This window comes from Mytilus galloprovincialis, chromosome 4 (genome assembly GCF_965363235.1).
Source record: "Mytilus galloprovincialis chromosome 4, xbMytGall1.hap1.1, whole genome shotgun sequence".
Lineage (NCBI taxonomy): Eukaryota > Metazoa > Mollusca > Bivalvia > Mytilida > Mytilidae > Mytilus > Mytilus galloprovincialis.
The window spans coordinates 23,335,502-23,358,210 of NC_134841.1; the positions used below are offsets into that span (position 1 = coordinate 23,335,502).

Here is a 22,709-nt window from a genome sequence, read left to right on the forward strand (position 1 = left end):
TATGTTAAACTAAGTCCCCCGCTGGCGGCCATCTTGGATAATGGATCGGCTACAAAGTAACAACACTTGGTCAACACCTCATAAGGAACATTCATGCCATGTTTGGTTTCATTCCATTCAGGAGTTCTCTAAAAGAAGTCATTTGTATACATTTCCCATAGGGTCCTATGTTAAACTAAGTCCCCCTCTGGCGGCCATCTTGGATGATGGATCGGCTACAAAGTAACGACACTTGGTCAGCACCTCATCAGGAACATTCATGCCATGTTTGGTTTCATTCCATTCAGTGGTTCTCTAGAAGAAGTTCAAAATGTAAAAAGTTAACGACGACGACGACGACGGACGACGACGGACGACGGACGCCAAGTGATGAGAAAAGCTCACTTGACCCTTCGGGCCAGGTGAGCTCAAAAGAAAGCCTTCGTATTTTCCGAAGTTTTACTATCTGAATGTTCCATCAGTCAATGCAAATTAAATAACCACTTCATTATATGCAGTGGAAATTTCTTACAAAAACTATATGTAAATATTGCATTATCTCTTCATTAGAAGTAGACTCGCAGCATAATTTCATACATTTTTACTAATAGGTTTTCCACTGTTTTCCATGACAGAAGGTTAACGAATCATAATTGTTTTTATCTTTTATTCGTTTTTCAATAGTCAGGATTTTACAATACCCCTACAATCACCACCTGACTATGATTTTGGGGGTAAATATTGAAAGTTATATACAAGACTATCCATTTTTTAAAATTTTTTTTAATTTATCTTCATAATACAAGAATATAGTTATTAAAGAAAAAAATAATATAGCTGCTCACACTCACACTTTATCTCACTACTTACACACAGTCGCTGCAATCTTACCATTAGTATGCATGCATGTCTATATATAAAGTAAAAACTCAAAATACCACTGCTCACTATAGTATAAGTTAAAGTATTGATAATGATAATAAATTATGAAAAAAAATTGTATGTAGATAAACTCAGCATAGATATCAGGACAAATTTTTTGTATATACGCCAGACGCGCGTTTCTACAAAAGACTGAATCAGTGACGCTCGAATCCCAAAAAATTAAAAGAGCCAAATAAAGTACGAAGTTGAAGAGCATTGAGGACTAAAATTCCTAAAAGTTTTGCCAAATCCAGCTTAGGTAATCTATGCCTGAGGTAGAAAAGCCTTAGTATTTCAAAAAATCTAAATTTTGTAAACAGTTAATTTATAAATATAACCATATCAATGATAATTCATGTCAGCACAAAACGTGCGGACTACTGGGCGGGTGATTCCCTCGGGGAAATAAATCTCAATCAGCAGTGGCATCGACCCAGTGGTTGTAAATAAACTCATCATAGATATCAGGACAAAATTTTTGTATATACGCCAGACGCGCGTTTCGTCTACAAAAGACTCATCAGTGACGCTCGAATCCCAAAAAAATAAAAAAAGCCAAATAAAGTACGAAGTTGAAGAGCATCGAGGACTAATATTCCTAAAAGTTTTGCCAAATCCAGCTAAGTGGGGACCAGAATCTTTCATAAGACGCTGCTCTATTATTTTTGTTTGCAATGTAAAATTCATTAGATTGGTATTGTTTTATTCTGAATTTAAGTCCTATAAAACTAGGAGCTATATTTTTTAACTTACATCTAAAGATGTAGTTTTTAGCTATAATTATTAACAAATTTATAAACAAACTCTTAGTAATATATCCCAATAAAATTTCCGAGTTACTAATGCTGAAATGCTCATCAAATAATTTAATTTTCTGTTAAAATGACAACCAAAAATTGTATGTAACATTACAATCATAAAATAAATGTTTTATTGTTTCCTCTTCCTCATTACAGAAGGTACATATAATTGTTTCCTTTTGCTTAACTCTATATAAAAATGTCTTAGTAGGTATTATTCTATGTAATATTTCATATTGAAAATTCTTTAAATATGTATCCCTACAACACCTTTTCAAAAGAGAAAAATACTTAGACCATTCTGAGATTTCAGAATTTGTTACATCCTCCCATTTTAAAAATTTCTCATATGGGACTACGCATATTTTATCTACACGATCTCTGTATACAAATTTTAACTTCTTATTTTCAAAGATCCTTTTACAAAATGCATCAAAAGGAACAAAATTTTCTAAGTTCAAATCACAATAATCTTTGATGTATTTTTTGATATATTTTGGAATGTTAGATAATAAACTATAGTATCTCAAAAAAATTTCCAAATTAAGTTTTTGTCTTACTTGTTGGAATGTTAGCAGGGATTTACTTTGACTATCTACAATGTCCCTTATAAACTGTATACCATATAACTTCCATTTCATATAAACAGGGTATTCAGATATTGGAATAAAGTTTAAAATATCCAATGACAAAATTTCTGGAACACATAACTTTGTTTAAGGCTTTACCATGTGTAGACACTCAAATATGTCTTTCAAAAATGGATTATTTAAGCGATTAGAAATTTCTTTAATCTTATCCTTTTGTAATGTAAAGATCTTGTCACCACCAAACTGTTTTAGTTCTGCTAGTAATAAATTCTGCCAAGTACCATCTGAATTAGATAAAAATCTCTTTACCCAAGATAATTCAAGATATGTACAGAAAAACTGCAAATGCACCATACTTAATCCTCCCTGTGAAAAATCTGCAATAAGAGTACTACGCCTTACTCTATCAGTCTTGCCATTCCAAATGAAATTAAAAAACATAGCACTCAGCTCATTTAATTGTAAGTGATGTAAATTTGGCAGGGCAGTCAACAAATGAATCAGTCTCGGCTGTGCCAGAGTCTTAATTACAGTAATTTTACCTAGTAAGTTTAATGTTCTATGTTGCTAGCTTTTTAGTATAGCTGAAACCTCTTTGATCTTTTTCTAAAATTAATATCAAGAATACTTTTTAAATTGAGCGAAAAATCTATTCCTAAAAGTCTAAAGTTTGTGTGTGACCACACAAGATTGTAATTAGGACACAATATTTGATCAGAATATTTTTTGTTACCAATCCAAACAGCTCTTGTCTTTGATTGGTTCATTTTCAATCCAGATAACATATAAAAAGAATCAAAACAATTGAGTCTTTCTTGTAGTGATGTCTCACTACCATTAAAGTAAGAAAAGTATCATCTGCATACTGACTTAAAAGTGTTTTTCATTAATGAGGATACCGTGAAATTTGGGGTTTGCTTAAGTTTCAACGATAATAGCTCTACACCAATAACAAACAAATAAGGGGAGAGCGTGTCACCTTGTCTGCAACCTCTCTCAAGATTGAAAAAAATTGACAAATTACCGTTGTTGATTACACATCCTTTAGCACTTTTGTAGAGAGTCTCGAACCATCTGCACATCGAAGGACCAAAATTAAAACTTGTTAATACTTTTTGAAAAAATACCAAGTCAACAGAGTCCTAATGAATATGCAGATGGGTCAACGGTGTACGTGAAGATGCTTCAAAACGAAGTTGTGTTATTTTCTTTTGCATAAGCATAAGCAGGATCTACAAAAAAAATCAATGTATAATTTAAGTACATAATCATCAAAGCAAATGCATTATTTTTTTTACTTGGCATCATAACTCTAAAAATACGACGTGGTTTTAACATTTTACATCATGTTTCCATTACAAAATCTAACAAATTTATTCTGTGCTTTGATGTTCAGCAGTGTCAAACAGTTTCCATGAGTTCAGCAAAACAGCAGTTACAAATAACTATGACAGAATGGTTTTGAAATCACCAAATATATATAGTAATACAAAACATTCACACATGGCTGCATATAATAGCCTAGATTTGCGTTGGTTATAGCAAATGTATTTCCCAAAGAAATAACTTCAAAAACAGATAATGTTAATTATGCACTTTTATGTGGCATTTGTTTTTCATTCGGTCAATGAACTTATTACTTGGTTTAATGCACATATACATAAAACACCTGTTCAAATTTCTTTCTGCCTAACAACATGTAATACATAAGCTGTTATTTGTATTGAACACCTCAATATGTAATTAAAAAATAAATACATTGTATGTGCTTTTTTTTTACTAACACAAATGTGTATATACTTGTACAATCATTTTCCTTGTACAATCAGTATAGAAACACAGCATTTACATAGATTGATCTTTATTACGTTATCATATTTAAAAACCACGAACATAAAATATGCTGTGACTAAAAGATTATAAATTAAAAATTAATGTGACTTACTTGCTGATCCGTTAACTCCATTTTTGGATTTCTTTGATTTTTTTGTTTTTTTCTTCTTCTGTTTGTTATCATCTGTTAAAAATAAAGAACTATTAAGATGCACATCGGAAAAATTAATCCTGATAATAAAAAACCACGATAAAAATATTTCAGTAAGATTAGAACTTTTCATGCGTGCATGTTTTTATATTAACAATTTTAACTGTTTTGTTATATGCAATTATTTGAGAGGAACATATGAAGTCAAATTATACTTTAACGGCAGAGAAGTTTAGGCGTATACTTTTGATTTTTTAACCCTATATGCTAACATTGCCCATGTGAAATTTTAAAATTGTTTGTATAAACATTGAACGACAAAAAAGATGTGACGTATACATTTTCTGACGTCAGACACGCGAATTATTTTCTTTTAAAATTGTAACACGATGATGACTGCTGTACCCATATTTTGACTATTTTATTTATTATGTCTGTTTAGTTTATGCATCATTGTAAATATAACGGAATTTGATGAGACTGTTGTACAAAGTGAGAGGTTTAGCGCTACAAAACCAGGTTTAATCCACCATTTTCTACATTTGAAAATGCCTGTACCAAGTCAGGAATATGACAGTTGTTGTCCATTCGTTGTTTATGTGTTTTGTCTTTTGATTTTGCCAGGTAATTAGGGGCTTTCCGATTGGATTTTCCTTCAGTATTTTTGGGATTTTACTTTTAAAGGTGGCACAGTTGTGTTCGTTCCTACAACGGTTAACATAACATTGCCATGATTGGTTGAACATTAAGATATATTGAGCACATATGATATTCTTGGTTGTGGCCACAATCCGGTAAGCTCCTTCCGGGTAGACATCAGTTAATTTAAAGGTGCGCAAAATGAAACAACGCATTATTCGTCATATTAAACATGATTGAGGGGAGAAGAGCTTTCTAGCCTTCCATTGCACCATAATTTTATTAGTTTAAGTCAATTATTCCTTGGTATTAGGGCCATGTACTGTTGACGTTTCGGTTAAAGTGTAGGAACTATCCTTTCTTCGAATGACATTGTTATTTCTCCAAATAGACTAATAAGATTAACAACATAACATTACTTAATTGTAGGTAAAATTAAATAAATAATATCGTAAAATGAATCAATTTAACAGTTTGATTTTTTCCTCATTTTTTTTTCTCCGTCACATTTTAACGCGTTGTCCTTTTTTTAAACACCTGGTAATAAGACAATGTAAGTCCGGAAACATTTTTTTAATATGGTGAATATATATAAAATATATCTAAAACAAATATGGAAGCATTCAGATTTGATTTTCTTGTTGAATTATTAGGTTCAATTTTACATTTTTGTTTGAATGATATTAAGTAAGTCTCATTGGCGCTCTTGTCATTTGTTCGTATAATCTACTTCAAGTAAAAATTACAGGTGTATTACAAGATAAAATTACCCCAGGACTTTTGACCGTAATAAATATAAATTTGCATTTGACGAAAAGGAATTATAACTATGATATAAAAGAAGGTACATACGTAAGCTTACCGTGTAAACACATTTTGATTTTATCCGACTTCGTTATGCATTCACTGCACAGTATGTCTTCAAGTTTCTGATTTATGTCTTCTGCTTCGTAGTTTTTGATTTGTGTTAAGTTATTTGATTTCTGAAATTATATGTATCTTGTATAAATTTGGTCAATATTCCATATTGTCATCTTAAACTAATATATCGTACATAAAACATCGCCTCTTAGGGTAACATTGCTTTCGGCTATCTATCTGTTGCTATATATGTATCAGATTTCGGTAACAGGGTTCTCAGATAACACAGTTAAACGTTTTATTCTATTTGATATTAGCCTTTCCGATTATTTGGAACTATGTGACACATATTCAGTTTGTTTTTCGATTCTCCACGTCCTTTTTGACGAAAACGAAAATCTGTGTTGTACATTACTTGCAATACCACAAACAGTATTTATGCTTTCCTCCTTCAACCCAAACAAACAACGAAAGGTTTACCTTTCACTTGAATGAATCGGCGAGTATCTCATGTATTTAACATTTATTGGACCAATACAGTATATATTTGTAGGGATATTATAACCTACCACACTGAATAGGGCCAATGTCATGTGTCATGCATATTAATTATATACTGATACATGCCCAAGAATAAAAATACAATTAAAAGCAAGATATGTTATAGATAGTGAATATGTTTTTTTAATTTTAAATTCATGTTAATTATGATATTGTTATATATGTTAACGACAATTGTTACTGTTGGTGATGTCTCATAACAGGCACCAGGAATATAACTTATTACCCCTTTTGAGCTTGACTGAATTCATTAAAAATCAAACATCATTTAATAATTGACTACATACCGTAATGACCGTCTCGTTTTCAGTTTGAAAAACCATCTTTTCATTTGAAGGATTTGCTAAAAAGTATAGTGTTCCTAATATCTATTAAAGTTTAAAAAATAGACTAGTTGCTTAATATAACATATGAAATCTATTTCAATATTTTAAATTTATTTCTTTATTGTTGACAAAGCTTCACCAAAGCTAAACGAAAAAACATATAAAATATGTTATTAAAATATCTTCAGATACTTAAACCATATATTCTCTAAAGATTTTTCTATACAAACTTAAACAATAAACTGTGTTCAGCTCAATTAAGCGTTACTTAAACAACTAGAGGAACCGATGCCCAATCTTAACCTTGATATAAGGATATTTCATGCTGAATTTTTTATCAGTTCTTATGATAAATGATAGTGTATCGTTAGCACCATTCTTAATATACAGTGTGCATTTTTCTTATTACCATTTCTTTTCATTCATTATGCAATGCACTATTTGAACTAACATACCTTTGATTTGAATGTCTGCATCAACTTGATTATCAGCAAGCTTTCCTGCAATAAAGAATATCTCAAATAAGTTTAAGACTGAACAACAAAGTATAATATTCACTATGCTTGTAGGATATAGGAGATGGCCCATTTACAAAGGTTAACACACGGGCAGTAAAGAAAATGGTTATGGATTTTAAATTCTCAATTATATATTGTAAAGAAGTTTATACAAATGGACACACTTCAAAAAGACAGTGGTACTGAAATCATAATATACTGAGACAGTTAGCATGTCGCAAAGTTCGTTAAAGAACATGCTTTTGCACATATTTTATCACACATGCATTTTTGTGATGATGCCATGTTACTTTATGTTAGAATTATACGCATAAATGATAATGTCTAATTCATATTTAGAAGTTTCGTGCATATTTATTGTACATTCTTACATTCTGGAAACTTTTTGGCACTCAACATAACAGTAATATTCATGTTTATTGACAGGGAAAGTTATATATTGTAGAACACTGAAGGTGCGTTTGTTGGACGCTAAACATATTTGGTCACCCTACAGTGCGATAGTCCATTGTAACGCTATCTTTGTTTACAGCTAAGCTTTTTATGTCTATGAAAAAGTCTCACGTTTATTAAATAAATCATCCAGAATATAAACCCGTCTAATTGACTACGGTCATGATAAAGGAGTAGGTTCAGTAAGACCCCTTTTTGGCCCAAAAATATAGCAGTTTTACAAAATTGTTAAAATGAAAACCTTTAGTTATTTATTGGACAGTAGAATGCTTCTGCTACATATATATTGGCTGTTTTTTGACAATACAATGCACATATATCCGGTACTAGCACCATTAAGTCATGCTAAATTACTGAAATCCTCATAATTCTAGAATTTTAGTTAAATTTTATACCGTTTTCGTGTAAAACGAAAGTGGCCGCTTTCGTGTTCATCCTTAATATTGAAATGTAAGTTGTATTGTATGATAATACATAACATATATTAAGGTTGAGGATGAACACGGATGCGGCCACTTTCATATTTACCAAAAACCATCTGAAAAGTGACATTTTTCGGCATATTAGGTGAATTTTTCATATTTGAGCTTGAATCGGATCGTTTTTAATGACTAAATATGTTAAAATCTTTCACATAAACTTATAAATTCAAATAAAATAGACACTTAAGTGTTTAAAAAGTGATCAAAATCTTTTGTCAGATGAACCTGAAATTTGAGGCCAAAATCGGTCCTTACCGGACCTACTCCTTTTTCAGTCATAATTGTAACGTTGTAGTTTATTTCGGCCAAAGAATAAGCCAGCATTCATACAATAATTCAAGTTTCTTCATACACAAGTTATGTTCCGTTAAAAGCAGTGTTAATTATCGTTAAGCGGATTATTTTTGCGGGTGTAAAATTTCGCGACTTTTAGATAAGGTATACGAAATATTTTGGCAGTTATTCTTTTCGGGAATTCAAAACTATTATCACTACCATTGTATATAGAATTTTAAATTTGAGGAATTTATTTTGGCGATTTAGTTCTATCCGCGGAAATAAACGAAATTTTACACCCCGCAAAAATATCCCGCTATACGGAATAATGTAGCATTATTACATGACGATATCGGTATATCGGTATTTAGTCAGATCTTAACATGTACTTGTGATTTGTGACAAACCGGTATTTTAAAAAATAAACAAACACTTGTCGAAATGTTCAGGACTTAATTAAATCTGTATTTGGGTAATATGATGCAAGCATACGATTTTTATTGCGTCTTACACTTTCAGAAGCAAATGATTTTTACTACTTTATTAAAATATTGTGTAAAAACGTTAATTATGAGCTATGAAAGTCAAGTGGCTCGAGCTTTTTTCTGAGGAAGTTATAAAACATTTCAAAGAAATATTTTTTACAGTGGGTTAGCTTTCATTAGTCTTCGTTATCCTATAGATTAACAACTTTTGGTTATATTTATAATTTAAAATCTTCATTGAAGGTAGAGCACGAATGCACAGTTAATCAATTATATCGATGTGCCATTTGTATGCAAGAGTGACATTCCTTTGTATTATGTGCCGATTCGAAAAATAGTTCTGCAAGTATTGTCTCCCTTTAAGAGGTTCATTATTTTATAATTAAGTATAGGTTTCTGATATAATTTTGAATAATTACAAAATGTATCAATTCAATATATTTCAGATTTGTTATTGGTGTATCAAAAACATTGATGTACGACTTTAATTTCAAAAATTTGAAACGTTTAAAATGATTACGTATCAATATAAAGAAACGTTCATCATTTTTGAAAAAAAAAAGACTATGAATAAAAGTCGAAATATTTATCTCCCGTTCATGATAGATTGATTATGAATTTAACCAGAGTTATCTAATATTAAGCACAGAGAGGGACTAGAAAGCAATTTTTAACTGTAGCTTATTTAACGTTAAAACAATTTTCCACTATAAACGAATGTTACTTTATACAAATATAAGGACTTTGTTAGCTAAATCTACACATTTTATTAGATATTATGAATTTTTATTACAATAGATTAATATGCTAAATAATGGCTAAAATATGATAGCTGGTCAAAATGCAATATAAGCAGGACCTTATATACTTCACACCGTCGATAGTGTTTACCGGTGAAAATATTGAATGTTTTATATTCAACATGAACACAACTGGTAAACGAATTTTTGCTTTTACCGGAAAAAGGAAATAATAAGTAGACTGATGAAATTACGATGAGATTTATTTCATCATCTACAGAGGTTTTGTGTATACATACGAAGAACTTATCTTACTACATATATATGAGTCAACAAAGAGACTTTCCGTGTTAAGAGCTAATAAATCAAACTACAAAATACTGTCCTAATGCAGCGAATGTAAAGAGAACGATCTTCTATTCAGTATCAAACTGTAATTACATGTATAAACTATTATAGACAATCGCACATCAGCGATCATACCATCAAACATCGGCGTAAGCCATCGCACCTCAGCGTCCTCATCGCACCTCTGGGTCCTACATATATATAATTAGTTAATATCCTATTGAATAATTAGTCAATGCATTTTACTGCAAAATATTTATAACAGATGTAAGGCCATTATTCAAATAATCAAAATAAATAAAGACATTGGAAAATCTTACTTCTGCAGTTTTTAAAATGTTTTTACTTACTTTTTTGTGTATCAAAGTAGCATTTGCAACATATAGAAATGACAATGAATGCAAGGACACATATTGTAGTTATAAACAGAATAATATAGACATGATAGAGGTCTGATTCTGAAAATATAAAAAGAACAGCTTAACTTGATGTACGTTTTCTAATAATATATTTTTTGACAAATGATTTCTCGTTTGAAGTGTTTTACATTGTCATTTTAGGGGCCTTTTATAGCTGACTATGTGGTATAGGCTTTGCTCATTGTTGAAGGCCGTACGGTGACCTATAGTTATTAATGTCTGTGTTATTTTGGTCTCTTGTAGAGAGTTGTCTCATTGGCAATCATACCACATCTTCTTTTTTATAATTACATGTTACATCTTTATTATGTTTTTTTTTTCAACTTTTCAACATTATTTAGGAATTAATAAAAAAAAAAGGTGGTATGTACAGGTCAACAAAACAGCTATTCAATAACACACACACTCACACACCTACGTATCATCAAAAGCTCCATCGGGTGATGAGTCTTCAACAATATGTTTGCAATGTATTAGACTAATACATGTTCTTATATGTTTAACCTGCTTAATTAGACTGCTATGTCACTTACAATATTAACTGCTGTTACTTCATTATTACGTTTTGGAATTCAATAAGTGAAGAATATTCTGATTTTCAATTATTAAAATAAAATGTATACCTGTGCTTGCTGTCGATACGGAAATGGTAGATGTATATCCACTGCTACCTATCCTATTCTTTGCACACATTCTTACTTCATATAATTTCCCGTTGGCAAGTTCATTAATTTGATAGGTTTGTACACTTTTATCACTGTCGTCTGGGTTGTACTCTTGTGTATTCCATGAACTTGTTTTCTCGATCCGATAATCAAAAACAAACGTTTGATCGTATCCTCCATTGTATCCTGCTAACCATCGTAGATCAATTGTGTCTGTCGTTGTCTTGATGACTTGCACATATTTTGGTTTTTCTGGTGGATCTTGTATTTAAATAAATAATAGTTTATGTATCATTTATTTTTAAAGATTAATAGTTATTATATAAACAATCGGCAGTGTATATAGCGATATTCTTTTATACTGATGTGTTTGGATGAGACATTGTCAACAGTAAATAAGTAGATAAAACCAAGTTTTATATAACTGTTTCGATGTATTTGATACCATGTTTGATACTATTGGTTTGGTTTGAAATTGTCTACAAGAAGATAGTGGGTTAAACCAGGTTTCACACTGCTGGTTTTATGAAGAAAATTCAAGAGAAGTAATTTTAAAACTAGGTTTGATTCTTATGGTTTTTGGTCACTTGGTTAAGCGGAGAAACTTTTCACAGAAAGAAAATAGACTAATAAGTTTGCACTGCTTGTTCGGTTGAGTTTATTTTCAGTAAAAGGTGGTGTTATACTTAGTGTAGTTAAACACTATCCATAAGACGACTTAAATTACAGTTTTTTCCATCATGTTTTCAGTCCTAATTCATTCCTTATTTTTAATCAAATGATCTTTAATTTAGCACCTAAGAATCAAGAAATTAAAACCATTTGAAACCACAGCTTTAATAATTATTTAAAGATGCAAGGAATAAATATTGCAATTATTCAGATGTGGAATATCATCGCTACATGTGTTCCCTTGAAAAGAACGTAATATACAAAGACACACAGACACAAACTATGAAAAACAATCTTGCAGCTATAGAAATATTAACGCTTTGAGCAAACTAAATGCAATGACAGATTAGAACAAAGAACAACAATATTTTACTTAGATTGAAAAACAATTTACGTTTTTTTTTAAGTCGACATTAAAATGTTAATACATACCAACATACGGAGTATCCTCGGATAGGTTGTAATTGATGTGGGTGTAAATTTCTTCTTCATTTCTTTAGAAAAAAGATGATAAGTAAATATATATGTATATTAAATAAATTTACTACAAAAAATAATTATAATGTAATTCCTATTTTTTAGCTATGTTTTGTTCTATAAAAAAAAACGTACGTGCCGAAGACTACGTAAAATATCATAATTTAATGTTTGTCTTTCATTTCACGAAGAGGATAAGTAAGGCAGTATTATCTTTTCATATCACTATCATATTAATAAAGGATTAAACGCATTTTTAAAAGAATTATGGTTGAAATTTTGTGAGTGATTTGGTCCAGTACAGTGTATGTACACCAATAAGTTCCTTTAAAATTGCGTTCAATCCTCATAACTCTTTAAAAATTTGAGACAAGGAATTTAATATCCCCCCTCCCAACCTCCGTCACGCGCAAATTATATATTTGTGTCTTGAATTGGCCTGGCGCATGAATATAATTTTGTAAACGTACAAAAATGTATTCCAAACAATTTGCTATCTGATAACAATAATCTCCAAACACATCTTATTATCATTTGAATTAAGGTTAAGTGTTTATTTTTTATTTTAATTCATCTATGAGCGCGAAGTGCAATTTAATTATTTTTTAAACGTCGAGCCGGTTTGTGTAACTTTCTGTCGATAGTGATTGTTTTTAATTTTATTTATATACTAATAGGACGGATGCATAGTAAAGCTTGCTTCTTAAATCTTCTATTAAACCATTTCTACATTATAAAGTCGAACGATTAATGATAACCCTCTCATACCCACCAATTGATGTTAAGGTGTTCAGGAAAATATTATTTTGGAGTTTTGGTTTTGTACAACAAACTGTCGAAATCAGTTGAAAATAAAAATTTCCACAGGATCTATTACCATGCATTTGAATAACTTAATAGTGATATATATATATATATAATATGTATTTTAAAATAATATGTTTGAATATAATCAACATGCTAGGAAACGGAAAATTTAAAATTTTGTTTAAGGCAATTACAAATAAATATAAACAACAACTTACAAGAGATTAAGATCTTTAATATAGGCCAGATCACGACACTTGAGATCTCTTTCAGTTTCTGGTAATAAATTTGTTTTGTTTATCCAAGCACAATGCGGATCTTTAACACAGAAATCTACTCGTCGGTGCTGCTCACAGTTGATCACATTTATCTGTTGAACTTTAGTGTCCGTCCCTACATAAACTGAACCTTTCTAAAAAATTAAATGATGTATTGCAAATTTATTTTTCAAAATCATACAATTTATTACATTTCCCGTAGTCTAAAAGTACGAGGTATCTTCATGTAAATGTTACATTCCCTAGTTTAAAGATTATCGTGATAACACTGTGGCAACATGAATTTTGCTTCAATTTACATCGAGCATTACATTTTACATGTCGACTTCTGCTGAAGCTATACAACTGATATTTTATGCTTCTTACTCTTGTTCTATAAGGTTTATAAGCTTTGCAAGAATTTAATATGTTATGTATTTTGCAAATATTTTGGTAATACTATTACAATTTTGTTTCGAGGTTTACACATCGACAGGCCATTTTGCGCAAACTAAATTCATTACTTACCTAAACACTTATATTTCACTTAAATATATTATTGCGTAATACTCATGAGTGGAATCATTGGGTTCTAAGAAATTAAAACGAGGAGGGACACATATAATGTCAACTATTTGTGGAAGATTGATAAGGTTAAAACAATTTTATTTTATAAACATGATCAGTTGATGTAAAAATAAACCTGTAGACTAACAAACTTTAAATTAAAAAAAAATGCATTCTTTTTGTGCGCTAATCGACCGAGAAAAAGCTCCCAGAAAGAATTTAGAGCAGAGAACATTTTAAATACAGGGTATTATACATATGTGAGATGATAGATATTTGTTAGCTAGTGTTTTTTTTGTGTGCTGTAAATCATGTTTATAGTAAAGTTAGAATTACATATGTAAGAAACACGATCATGCATTATCAGACGTATTTTGAATATGATTATTCTAATATTCATACTTACATGATGTTTCATTGACCAAATAACATCTTGATCCAGAGTAACCGAGTATATACTTGAGACATATGTCTTCTTGTTATCCTTATAAAATAGTTTGTATATCTTTCCAGTATCTTAAAAGTACATGTATATACTGATAAGCTAATGTTCTATACATATTCAATCAATTAGCACATATGATTAAAAAATTCAAACAAAACACTATAAACTGTATGCGTCCGAAGCGCTTTCTCGGATTCACCTTTATCCGGAACGCTTAAAGCCGACCAGTTGACAGCCAAGAATGTAAAACAACATATACAGTTGAGGAGCTGTATAACCAAAATTGCCCTAAAAATAGCAAAATCTATATAACATTTATAAGGTGAACCTTGCCTAAAGTTCGAAAATAAAAACGTATACTTGTCTTTTTGAATGAAATTATGTCAATTGTGTTTTGCTAAGTGTGAGATTCAACTAGCTATTAATCAATGTTGAATAACCAAAGTCTTGCAGAAGGAGGTGTCTTTACTAAGTCAGTAATATAATATGACACTTGTTTTCCATTCATTTGATGTTTCAGAGCAATTTATTTTGAACTTTGATATAGGAGATTCCGTTTCCGTTTCGTGTTATCCTTGGAGTTTGGCTTTCCTCTAAGTTCATTTTTTTTTGTGATTTTTCTGTTTTCTATAGTAATCAAATGTTTTAGCTTGGGCATAAACAAAGGGATTTCCCACGCTAAGAAGATAATAATCGTTTTGTTAGTTTTAAGGCTTAACCCTAAAAAGAGATGTGTCCCACATCAGAATATAAGTTAACATTTTTCTTCATTGAGTAAATTTTAGTTCCTATAATTCATAACTCTCAATGCTGCATGCATATTTAGTACATCATCGGTGATTAAACAGTGGTTTGTTAAAACTAAAGTGGCATACATATTTTAAAGAAGGGCCAATAATCCTAATTTGTAATTTTGTCTTGTCCGAAGGTCAAAAGTCAAAGAGTTGTTAAATCGTACTGGTTGATTGTTTATGATTTTTTTGTTACGTAACATCCACTAGCAAATATGGCATGCTAGCCAGTACAAATAAAGGCAACAGTAGTATACCGCTGTTCGAAATTCATAAATCGATAGAAAAAAACAAATTCGGGTTATAAACTAAAACTGAGGGAAACGTATCAAATATAAGAGAAATACGACACAACAGCAAGACATCACCAAAATTTAACACACACAGAAACGAACTGTAATGTAACAATGGCCATTTTTCTGACTTGGTACAAAGACACAATAATAATTCAAGAAGTAGTTCCCTAAAAAGGAACAGACCGGAACGATGATACGCTACTTTAAATATGAGAGTAAACTGGACAGGGACAGAAATGTGGGCCACCTACGGACAACTCTAATATTTGTTGCAAAGGTCACAACGAAGAGATCGCGGCACTCGTTATATTTAACGCGATGCATAGGAGTTAACATTTCAATTTCTATCCTCCGTGTCTGCGTGTAGATAATGATATACTTGTACATCTACATTGACGCCCCATTTTCACAAACGTTTAATAATAATTGAAAGAAGACCTAAGTGACCATATTTCTATATATCTAAGTCACACTTGGGGCTATTGGTATTCGAATATATTCTATATCATATATCTATAACATGTTTTTGAAAAATTGTATATATTGTATATATTTTTTTAAATATGCAACGCTGTATGTTACTAGTGAAGGAATTTTGATACAAATTAAAGCTACAAATGTTTTTTTTATTAAAATGACAGATTACATGAATAATTTTACTTCCAATTCATGTAGTTTTTGATATTTGTTTTCTTCGTATACAGTTGATTTGAAAACTACTCACATTTTTTTCAAAATCTGTAAAAACTGCAATTTTGAGCATTCTGTTTGCGCGTATAATATGCTCATCTATTTTTAATAGGCTAACTTTATGATTAGAACCTTAAATAAAACTTATTTATCTGTGATACTGACAACTGAACAAGCTTTGAAAGTTGTTTAACAATGGCTTTAGCGTGAAATGAGTTCATGGGTTATTGGTCTTGGCGTGAACTAAATTTAGGTATAATTGGTCAAACCTCTTTCACATTTTTCGACTTTTGTAAAACTACAAATCTGTAATTATATCAGTAAATGTCTTACTTGATGCAGCATAAAATACCATTTCGGTTAAGTTTCGATCAAGCTCTAAATGTTGTAATTCCGTCTGTTGCAAAACAAAAATTGGTTTTCCATTTAATGGTTGGACTGTCTCATACATTAAAGGATTGTCAGCAATGAATTGGAGGTTGGCCTCAGATAGAGACATTGAATCGTTCGCACACTGAAAAAATTGGATCAATATTTATAATATATTTTATTTTGTACTTCTTGTTTATCACATGTATGTTCTGTTTTGATTTATACATATGTCTCATCAATCGATCAATTGTTATTCAAATGTTCCTACATTTTCGTTTTTATGTATTTTGATTAAATTGAAACAAAATAACAAAAATAAAAATAAAAAAACCCCACAAAAACAGTCACGTATTTAACGAACAGTTCAGTTATCGTAATAAATTCACAGGTTCATGCCTGAGATTTGCCGGGAAGATTTACGATAAACAAAAACGTAAGAGAAAGAATGAAGAATGTCAAATGATCACAATAAATTAATTACGCTTCTATATCTATTTATATTTTGTATGAATTTTAAAGGTCGTTAATTAAAACATATGCTTATGTGCTTGTCTGAAATGAGAAAATCTTTGTAAGTGATTGTTAAAAATCCATGTCTTCATCTTGATAATGTCTTCCTCTTTGTTTTATTTTTCTTCTATTGAATATATTGTAATGGATGTGTTATGTTTGTATATTTTTCAAGATGCAGGTTAAATATAAACATTTGGATGTGTTGACCCATTGGCATTATGTCAACTTTTTTATATTTGGTAACTATCTCATACACTAATATCCAAATTTTTCTTATGTTGCCTCTCTGTCAAAATATATTGACCGATCATTACTTTATTAAAGCCTTACCAGCCCCGGTCTTGGGTCTAGAGAGGTTGGTTTCTCCTGCCAATAGCTATTAGATTCGGGCTGGTATTTAAATGAACCTTTATAAACTTTGTCAATATCTGCTAAACTGAATGCACATATAGCTGAGGCAGGATTTCCAGTTCTGAAAGATAATGCATGAAAAATAAATATATTCTTTAATTCGAATCAAAGAATGTATCTGCTACTTCTACTCCTTAATTTTGCAAAACTGATGACAATTTAATTTTAACAAGCGTGTAACCGTTAATATTTAACAGTCTACAACTCATGACATAATATTTAATATACAAACAAACGTAAAAAAATAAAATTACAAACCTTGTTGTAAATAACCCATAGAAAATGCTGTTATCAATCGTCACTACATCCTCTACAAATATTGTGGAACACGCTATTAATTATTAACAAATAATCAACATGTTTAAGATAGTTAAAAGATCTTTCTTAAATTTCATAATAATGACAACGACGCAACATATTGTTGTATAGGTAGATCACATTTTGAATATAATGGGTATTTATAAATGAATATGGTATTAATAACTCGGGCTTTTACGCTGCAGTAAAACTAATGATGAAGTACTTGACCTACACAACCACCACCAATAAACATATATTTGTATGTCTCTTAACTACGTAATGTTGTTGATCTCATAAATGCAACACTCGTTTGTCCCATTTTAAACTTCGAATATACATTGTGTATACCGACGTCTTATAATTAAATAAAAAGACAAGTACGATTGTGACATACACACATACTTTTAGAAATTTGATTAACTGTAAACGTGATTATATCAATTCTAATAGGTAAATTCATCTTGAGGCAAATATAACACGAAACAAAAAACGATCAAATTGATGACTCAACTTTCTAAGGGTTGCTATCTCTACGAATTAGAAAACCGTAAAAACTACATGTTCGTATTGATGTATGTAGATTGTGTAAATTTTTGTGTTTCCGTTTGTTTTGTGGACAGTATACTATCAAACTGAGAAACCACATAGAGTTTACTTTAGAGAATATATATGTTTAATTAACATCCAGTGACACATTTCTAACATATTACGGTCAAGCAACTGACTGATTTCTACATGTATAATGTTTTATTTAAGATCAAATTGGAAAATAACAGCTTATCATCAACAAACCCTGAAAGATTTCTGTTTGGCAATAATCTTATAGTGTTTGTCCTGAATATTCATGAACATATTTGCCACCGGAAGTTATGCAACTAAAAATTAATTGTTCATGGGGATCTGATTTATCGTCCTTCTGATGGAAAGGTGACGCATTTTTATACATCCAGTGAAATGATAAACGGTAGCATCCCTATCTTAAAGCCCTGAAAATGAATAGTCTATGGAACCAAGTTTCAGTTATCCTTACAGTAGAGATACCGTGTTCCCACTTACTAAAGTATGCAGTTGGAATGTTTCCATTTAATAAATTAAAGGATAGGTGAAAAATATCAAAGACAAACTATATTGCATGTGTATCAGAATTTAACATTGTTTTAATAAGCCGTTCACTTTTTTAATTGGTATAACAGTTTTAAAAAATGAGATAAAGAAAAAAAAAGGTAGCTAAACATTATGATATATTTTACATTAAAGTATAATAACACTTACGTATGAAATCAAAATATATCGGGAATGCCCCAGGAATGGAACAGTTAAGTCTTGTCTTCTGGTAGCTCGTCCATTTATTCCTCAGTAATGAGTTTCCTCCGATATCTTTCTATAAATTATGATAGATATGGTACATATTTTAGTAAGTAGTATCAAAACATCAATGCTACATGTATCTACGATGGTAATTAGGCCAGTGATTGTTAACAGTAATTGTTAACAAAACTAAAGATAAGTATATCCAGCTAGTATTTCCAACATGCACCAGTTTAAGATCTGATGATTTTAAATATGTATAAAGAGGTTTCTGAAAACATAATTGTGGAGATGTAAAACATGAAAGTATATATGAATTCGTGACAATAGTCCGCACTTCTTTCAAACTGTTTCAAAATAATACTCATGTAATGCTTCATAGTTTAAGATTAAACATTTTTGGGGCTTCTTCGACACAAACGAATAGTTAATTCATTGTAACATACACGATTTTAGGGAATAATTGTATTAGTCACTCATTTGTTACAATACACGTTAAAAGTTGATCTACCTTGGAAATATTCGAGTCTCGCATGCGACAAGAATATTTCCACGCCCCCATAAGCTGTCAATCACTTACAAATTTTATGAATGTACTGTTAATGTTTGTTATGATATACTTGTTCATGAACTTTTTGCACGGACTTTTGAGTGTTTTAATGATCGAAAAATCTGCGCATATATGTAGTTAACAGAGTCGTCTAATGATTGTTGGATGACCCAAGGCTGTTGGATATATAGGTTGGTTGCATGGGATAAATGAATTTAAGTCGAAAGGTAGGAATAATATTTTGCATATCAATCTCTGGTTTACGACGTATATACCATTTGTCTTGAATATAAAACAGGGAAAAAATGTCATAAGGCGCGCGTAAGCGCGCAATTAGGACGACCAATTCTACAATATCAATTTAATAAAAATATGTACAATTTCACTTTTTCTGCATAATGAAATGCCCGTACCAAGTCAGGAATATAGAAGTTGTGTTCCTTTCGGGTATAATGTATTTGAACTTTTGATTTTGCCTTTTGATAAGGGAATTTCCATTTTGAATTGTCTCAGGTGGTCGATTTTTTTAAATATTTTTTTTTTACTATTATAAATCGTATTTTTTTTTATGAATTTTACAATATAAACGATGTTATGGTTTTCTTGCTATACCTGTAGAGTTGTAGATAGACATACATGTATTTTCAAAAACACTAATTCGTTGTATTAACTCGGATTATATTACTGACGTAATAAATAAATACACACACAAATGACGTTCTATATGATCCTACATACATTTAACCTTTTTTGCTAATCATTGTTTTTTTTTCATTAGTCTGTATGCATGGTGTATATATAAAAGGTGATGTGAGAAGAGAGTTTGTAAATTACATAATATATATTATATTCTTTGGTCAGGATACCAATTAAATGCAGACCGTATTAACAAAATGCGCATTAATGCAAGTGTTCTGAAAATGATTAAATGTTGTAAAATATGAAGGTGTGTATTCTAATTCCAGATTTCAAAAGTGCGTTGATCGTTTCAAAAACATCAAGCTTAGTGAATTTAGAAATATCTAGCTATTGATTAATGAAACTGTTACGATGTATATGAATATGTACACCATCAATGTACATGATCTTTGATTTGAGTATAAGAAGTAAGTATGGTTAAGGAAATATAACACTATCACACTTTCAAACTCTTACCAATTTATACAAAATTGTATTTGGATCTGCAAATAAAGATTTTAAAAGATATAAAATCAATTTCTAGAAGTATATTATAAAGAAAAAAATGTTCAATTGTTAAGTCTTATTGTTGTTAAAGTCGTGACAAATATACGAAAATGTATCAACAAAGTTCAATTCAACATTAAGACCCAATAGATAGTTTGTGCGTAAAATTTTTGTTTGTTCCATTATTCTGAATTTGAAGTCGGCTTAATAGATTTAATAGGATAAACATACATTTGATGCATAATTTAATGACATATATGTAGATATATGTGTTACCTTACAAACTTTGGCAACTCTGGAGTAAACATTGTATTCATCCGGGGGTACATCTACAGCTGTCTCTCGGAAGAAGAAAAATACTCTGTCCTCAACATCAAAAGAGCCTACGAACTGTGGATCTACAGGACAGAAAAAAAATGATAAGCTTTTTTTTCAATATATCGTTGGGGACATTAATACAACTTGAAGTTAAAGTTATTCTCTAGTTCTCTTAGTGTTAGTTACACAAGAGGGACGAAAGATACCAGAGGGACAGTCAAACTCATAAATCGAAAATAAACTGACAACGGCATGGCTAAAAGGCGCATACATACAGCTGATGAACCAATCTAAACGTCAGGTTACATTCAGATAATTATCAGCATGACAACCTAGTCTCTTAAGCTGTTAAGTTAGCTATGATCTAGGTCTGACCTACTATGTACTACCAAAAATGATTGTATAAAGTTAGATAGCTGTTTACCACTCATTCCGTTTGATGACATAGTCGAGCGTTTTATTTTGTCCGGTTTAATACATCACCCATTTCGAATTAACTTTAGATTTCGGTATTTTTGTAGATACGTTTCAATTGATTATTTCATAGAATAATATCTACTGAGTTTTTAAGTTATATTACTTCAAACCGATTCTAAAGCCTACATCATCTTCCATTAATTATAAAAAAAAAATACAAGCTAATTGTAAGAAAAGATTTCTTTGTACCTTTCATCCACTTGCTACTGATAACGCCTTTCATATAATCATTAGTACCAGAAATGGGTCTTTGAATTGTCGATTCTGAATGTAATGTACTCCCATAATAGATATTATCTTCTGTGCTAGGATTTGGGGATTCTAAAAAAAAATTACGTAATATATTGATAACTTTCAGGCAGATATAAAAATTCAAAAAAATGTGTTAATTCATAGAGTATTATTTTAAAACATGCACAGTATTATACTGTATGATATTGTGAAGCATAAATTTTTCTAAAACTAAAAAAAAAAATTTTTTCGTGTTAATGCTTTTATATCAAAATGACAAAAAAAAATCCTCTTTTGTGTACATTTTTCTGTATTTTATTAATTGTACATTTGATAGTTGTTACTTTTTGAAATACAACATATGACATTTTAATTTTTCATAAACGTTACTGTATCATATAAACTAGTTAATAAAGCAGAGTATTAGATTTTACAATGAACCTATCAAGGAGATTCGATGTATTTCAAGTATAACTGTACTCGAGCTTAGCAAAATGTACTCTCAATAATAACTATATTGACGTAACATGTGTAAATTCGGCTCGTACTAAAAAAACTAGTACTGTCACCTAACAAAGGAGGAATTAAAGTATATTCATGATCTTGAACTGCGTTTTACTTTGGAATTAATTAATAAATATCCTATTATTGTTTAGTTGTCCGAGTGTCAAACAAAGCAACAGATTATGGAGCAGGTGTTGTAATTTTCTATAGACATGTGCAAGAAAAAAAAACAATTATATCTCATGTATAACCCCTTCTATGCCGTACATCAAGAAAAATTGTCATTAAATTACACGAATAATGGAAATAAACATCAATTCCGGTATACTACTGTAGCCTTTATTTATACTCACTTATGTAGATAGCTGTAAAATTGTGAAATGGGTCATTTGAACAAGGTACGGCTGTGAATTTGTCACCAGATCCATACGTTGTATCGCCGCTGGTTGTATTGATTTCAAAGCCTTTAGGTGCATCTGCGTTAGTTC

At 30.5% G+C, this 22,709-nt stretch overlaps 1 protein-coding gene across 1 annotated transcript; it reads right to left on the bottom strand.

Annotated features, from left to right (window-relative positions):
• Positions 1 to 631: 631 nt before the first annotated feature.
• LOC143071662 (semaphorin-2A-like) lies at positions 632 to 21,795 on the bottom strand. Its single transcript, XM_076246135.1, has 16 exons — positions 21,676 to 21,795; positions 20,968 to 21,089; positions 18,921 to 19,029; positions 17,607 to 17,658; positions 17,268 to 17,409; positions 16,386 to 16,566; positions 14,237 to 14,346; positions 13,225 to 13,418; positions 12,155 to 12,216; positions 11,009 to 11,311; positions 10,317 to 10,424; positions 7,120 to 7,164; positions 6,626 to 6,681; positions 5,779 to 5,899; positions 4,239 to 4,310; positions 632 to 3,525 (listed from the first exon to the last, which is right to left on the bottom strand). Exons 1-16 carry the CDS (start codon positions 21,707 to 21,709, stop codon positions 3,479 to 3,481), a joined length of 1,758 nt encoding a protein of 585 aa, XP_076102250.1. The 5' UTR covers positions 21,710 to 21,795; the 3' UTR covers positions 632 to 3,478.
• Positions 21,796 to 22,709: the final 914 nt, after the last annotated feature.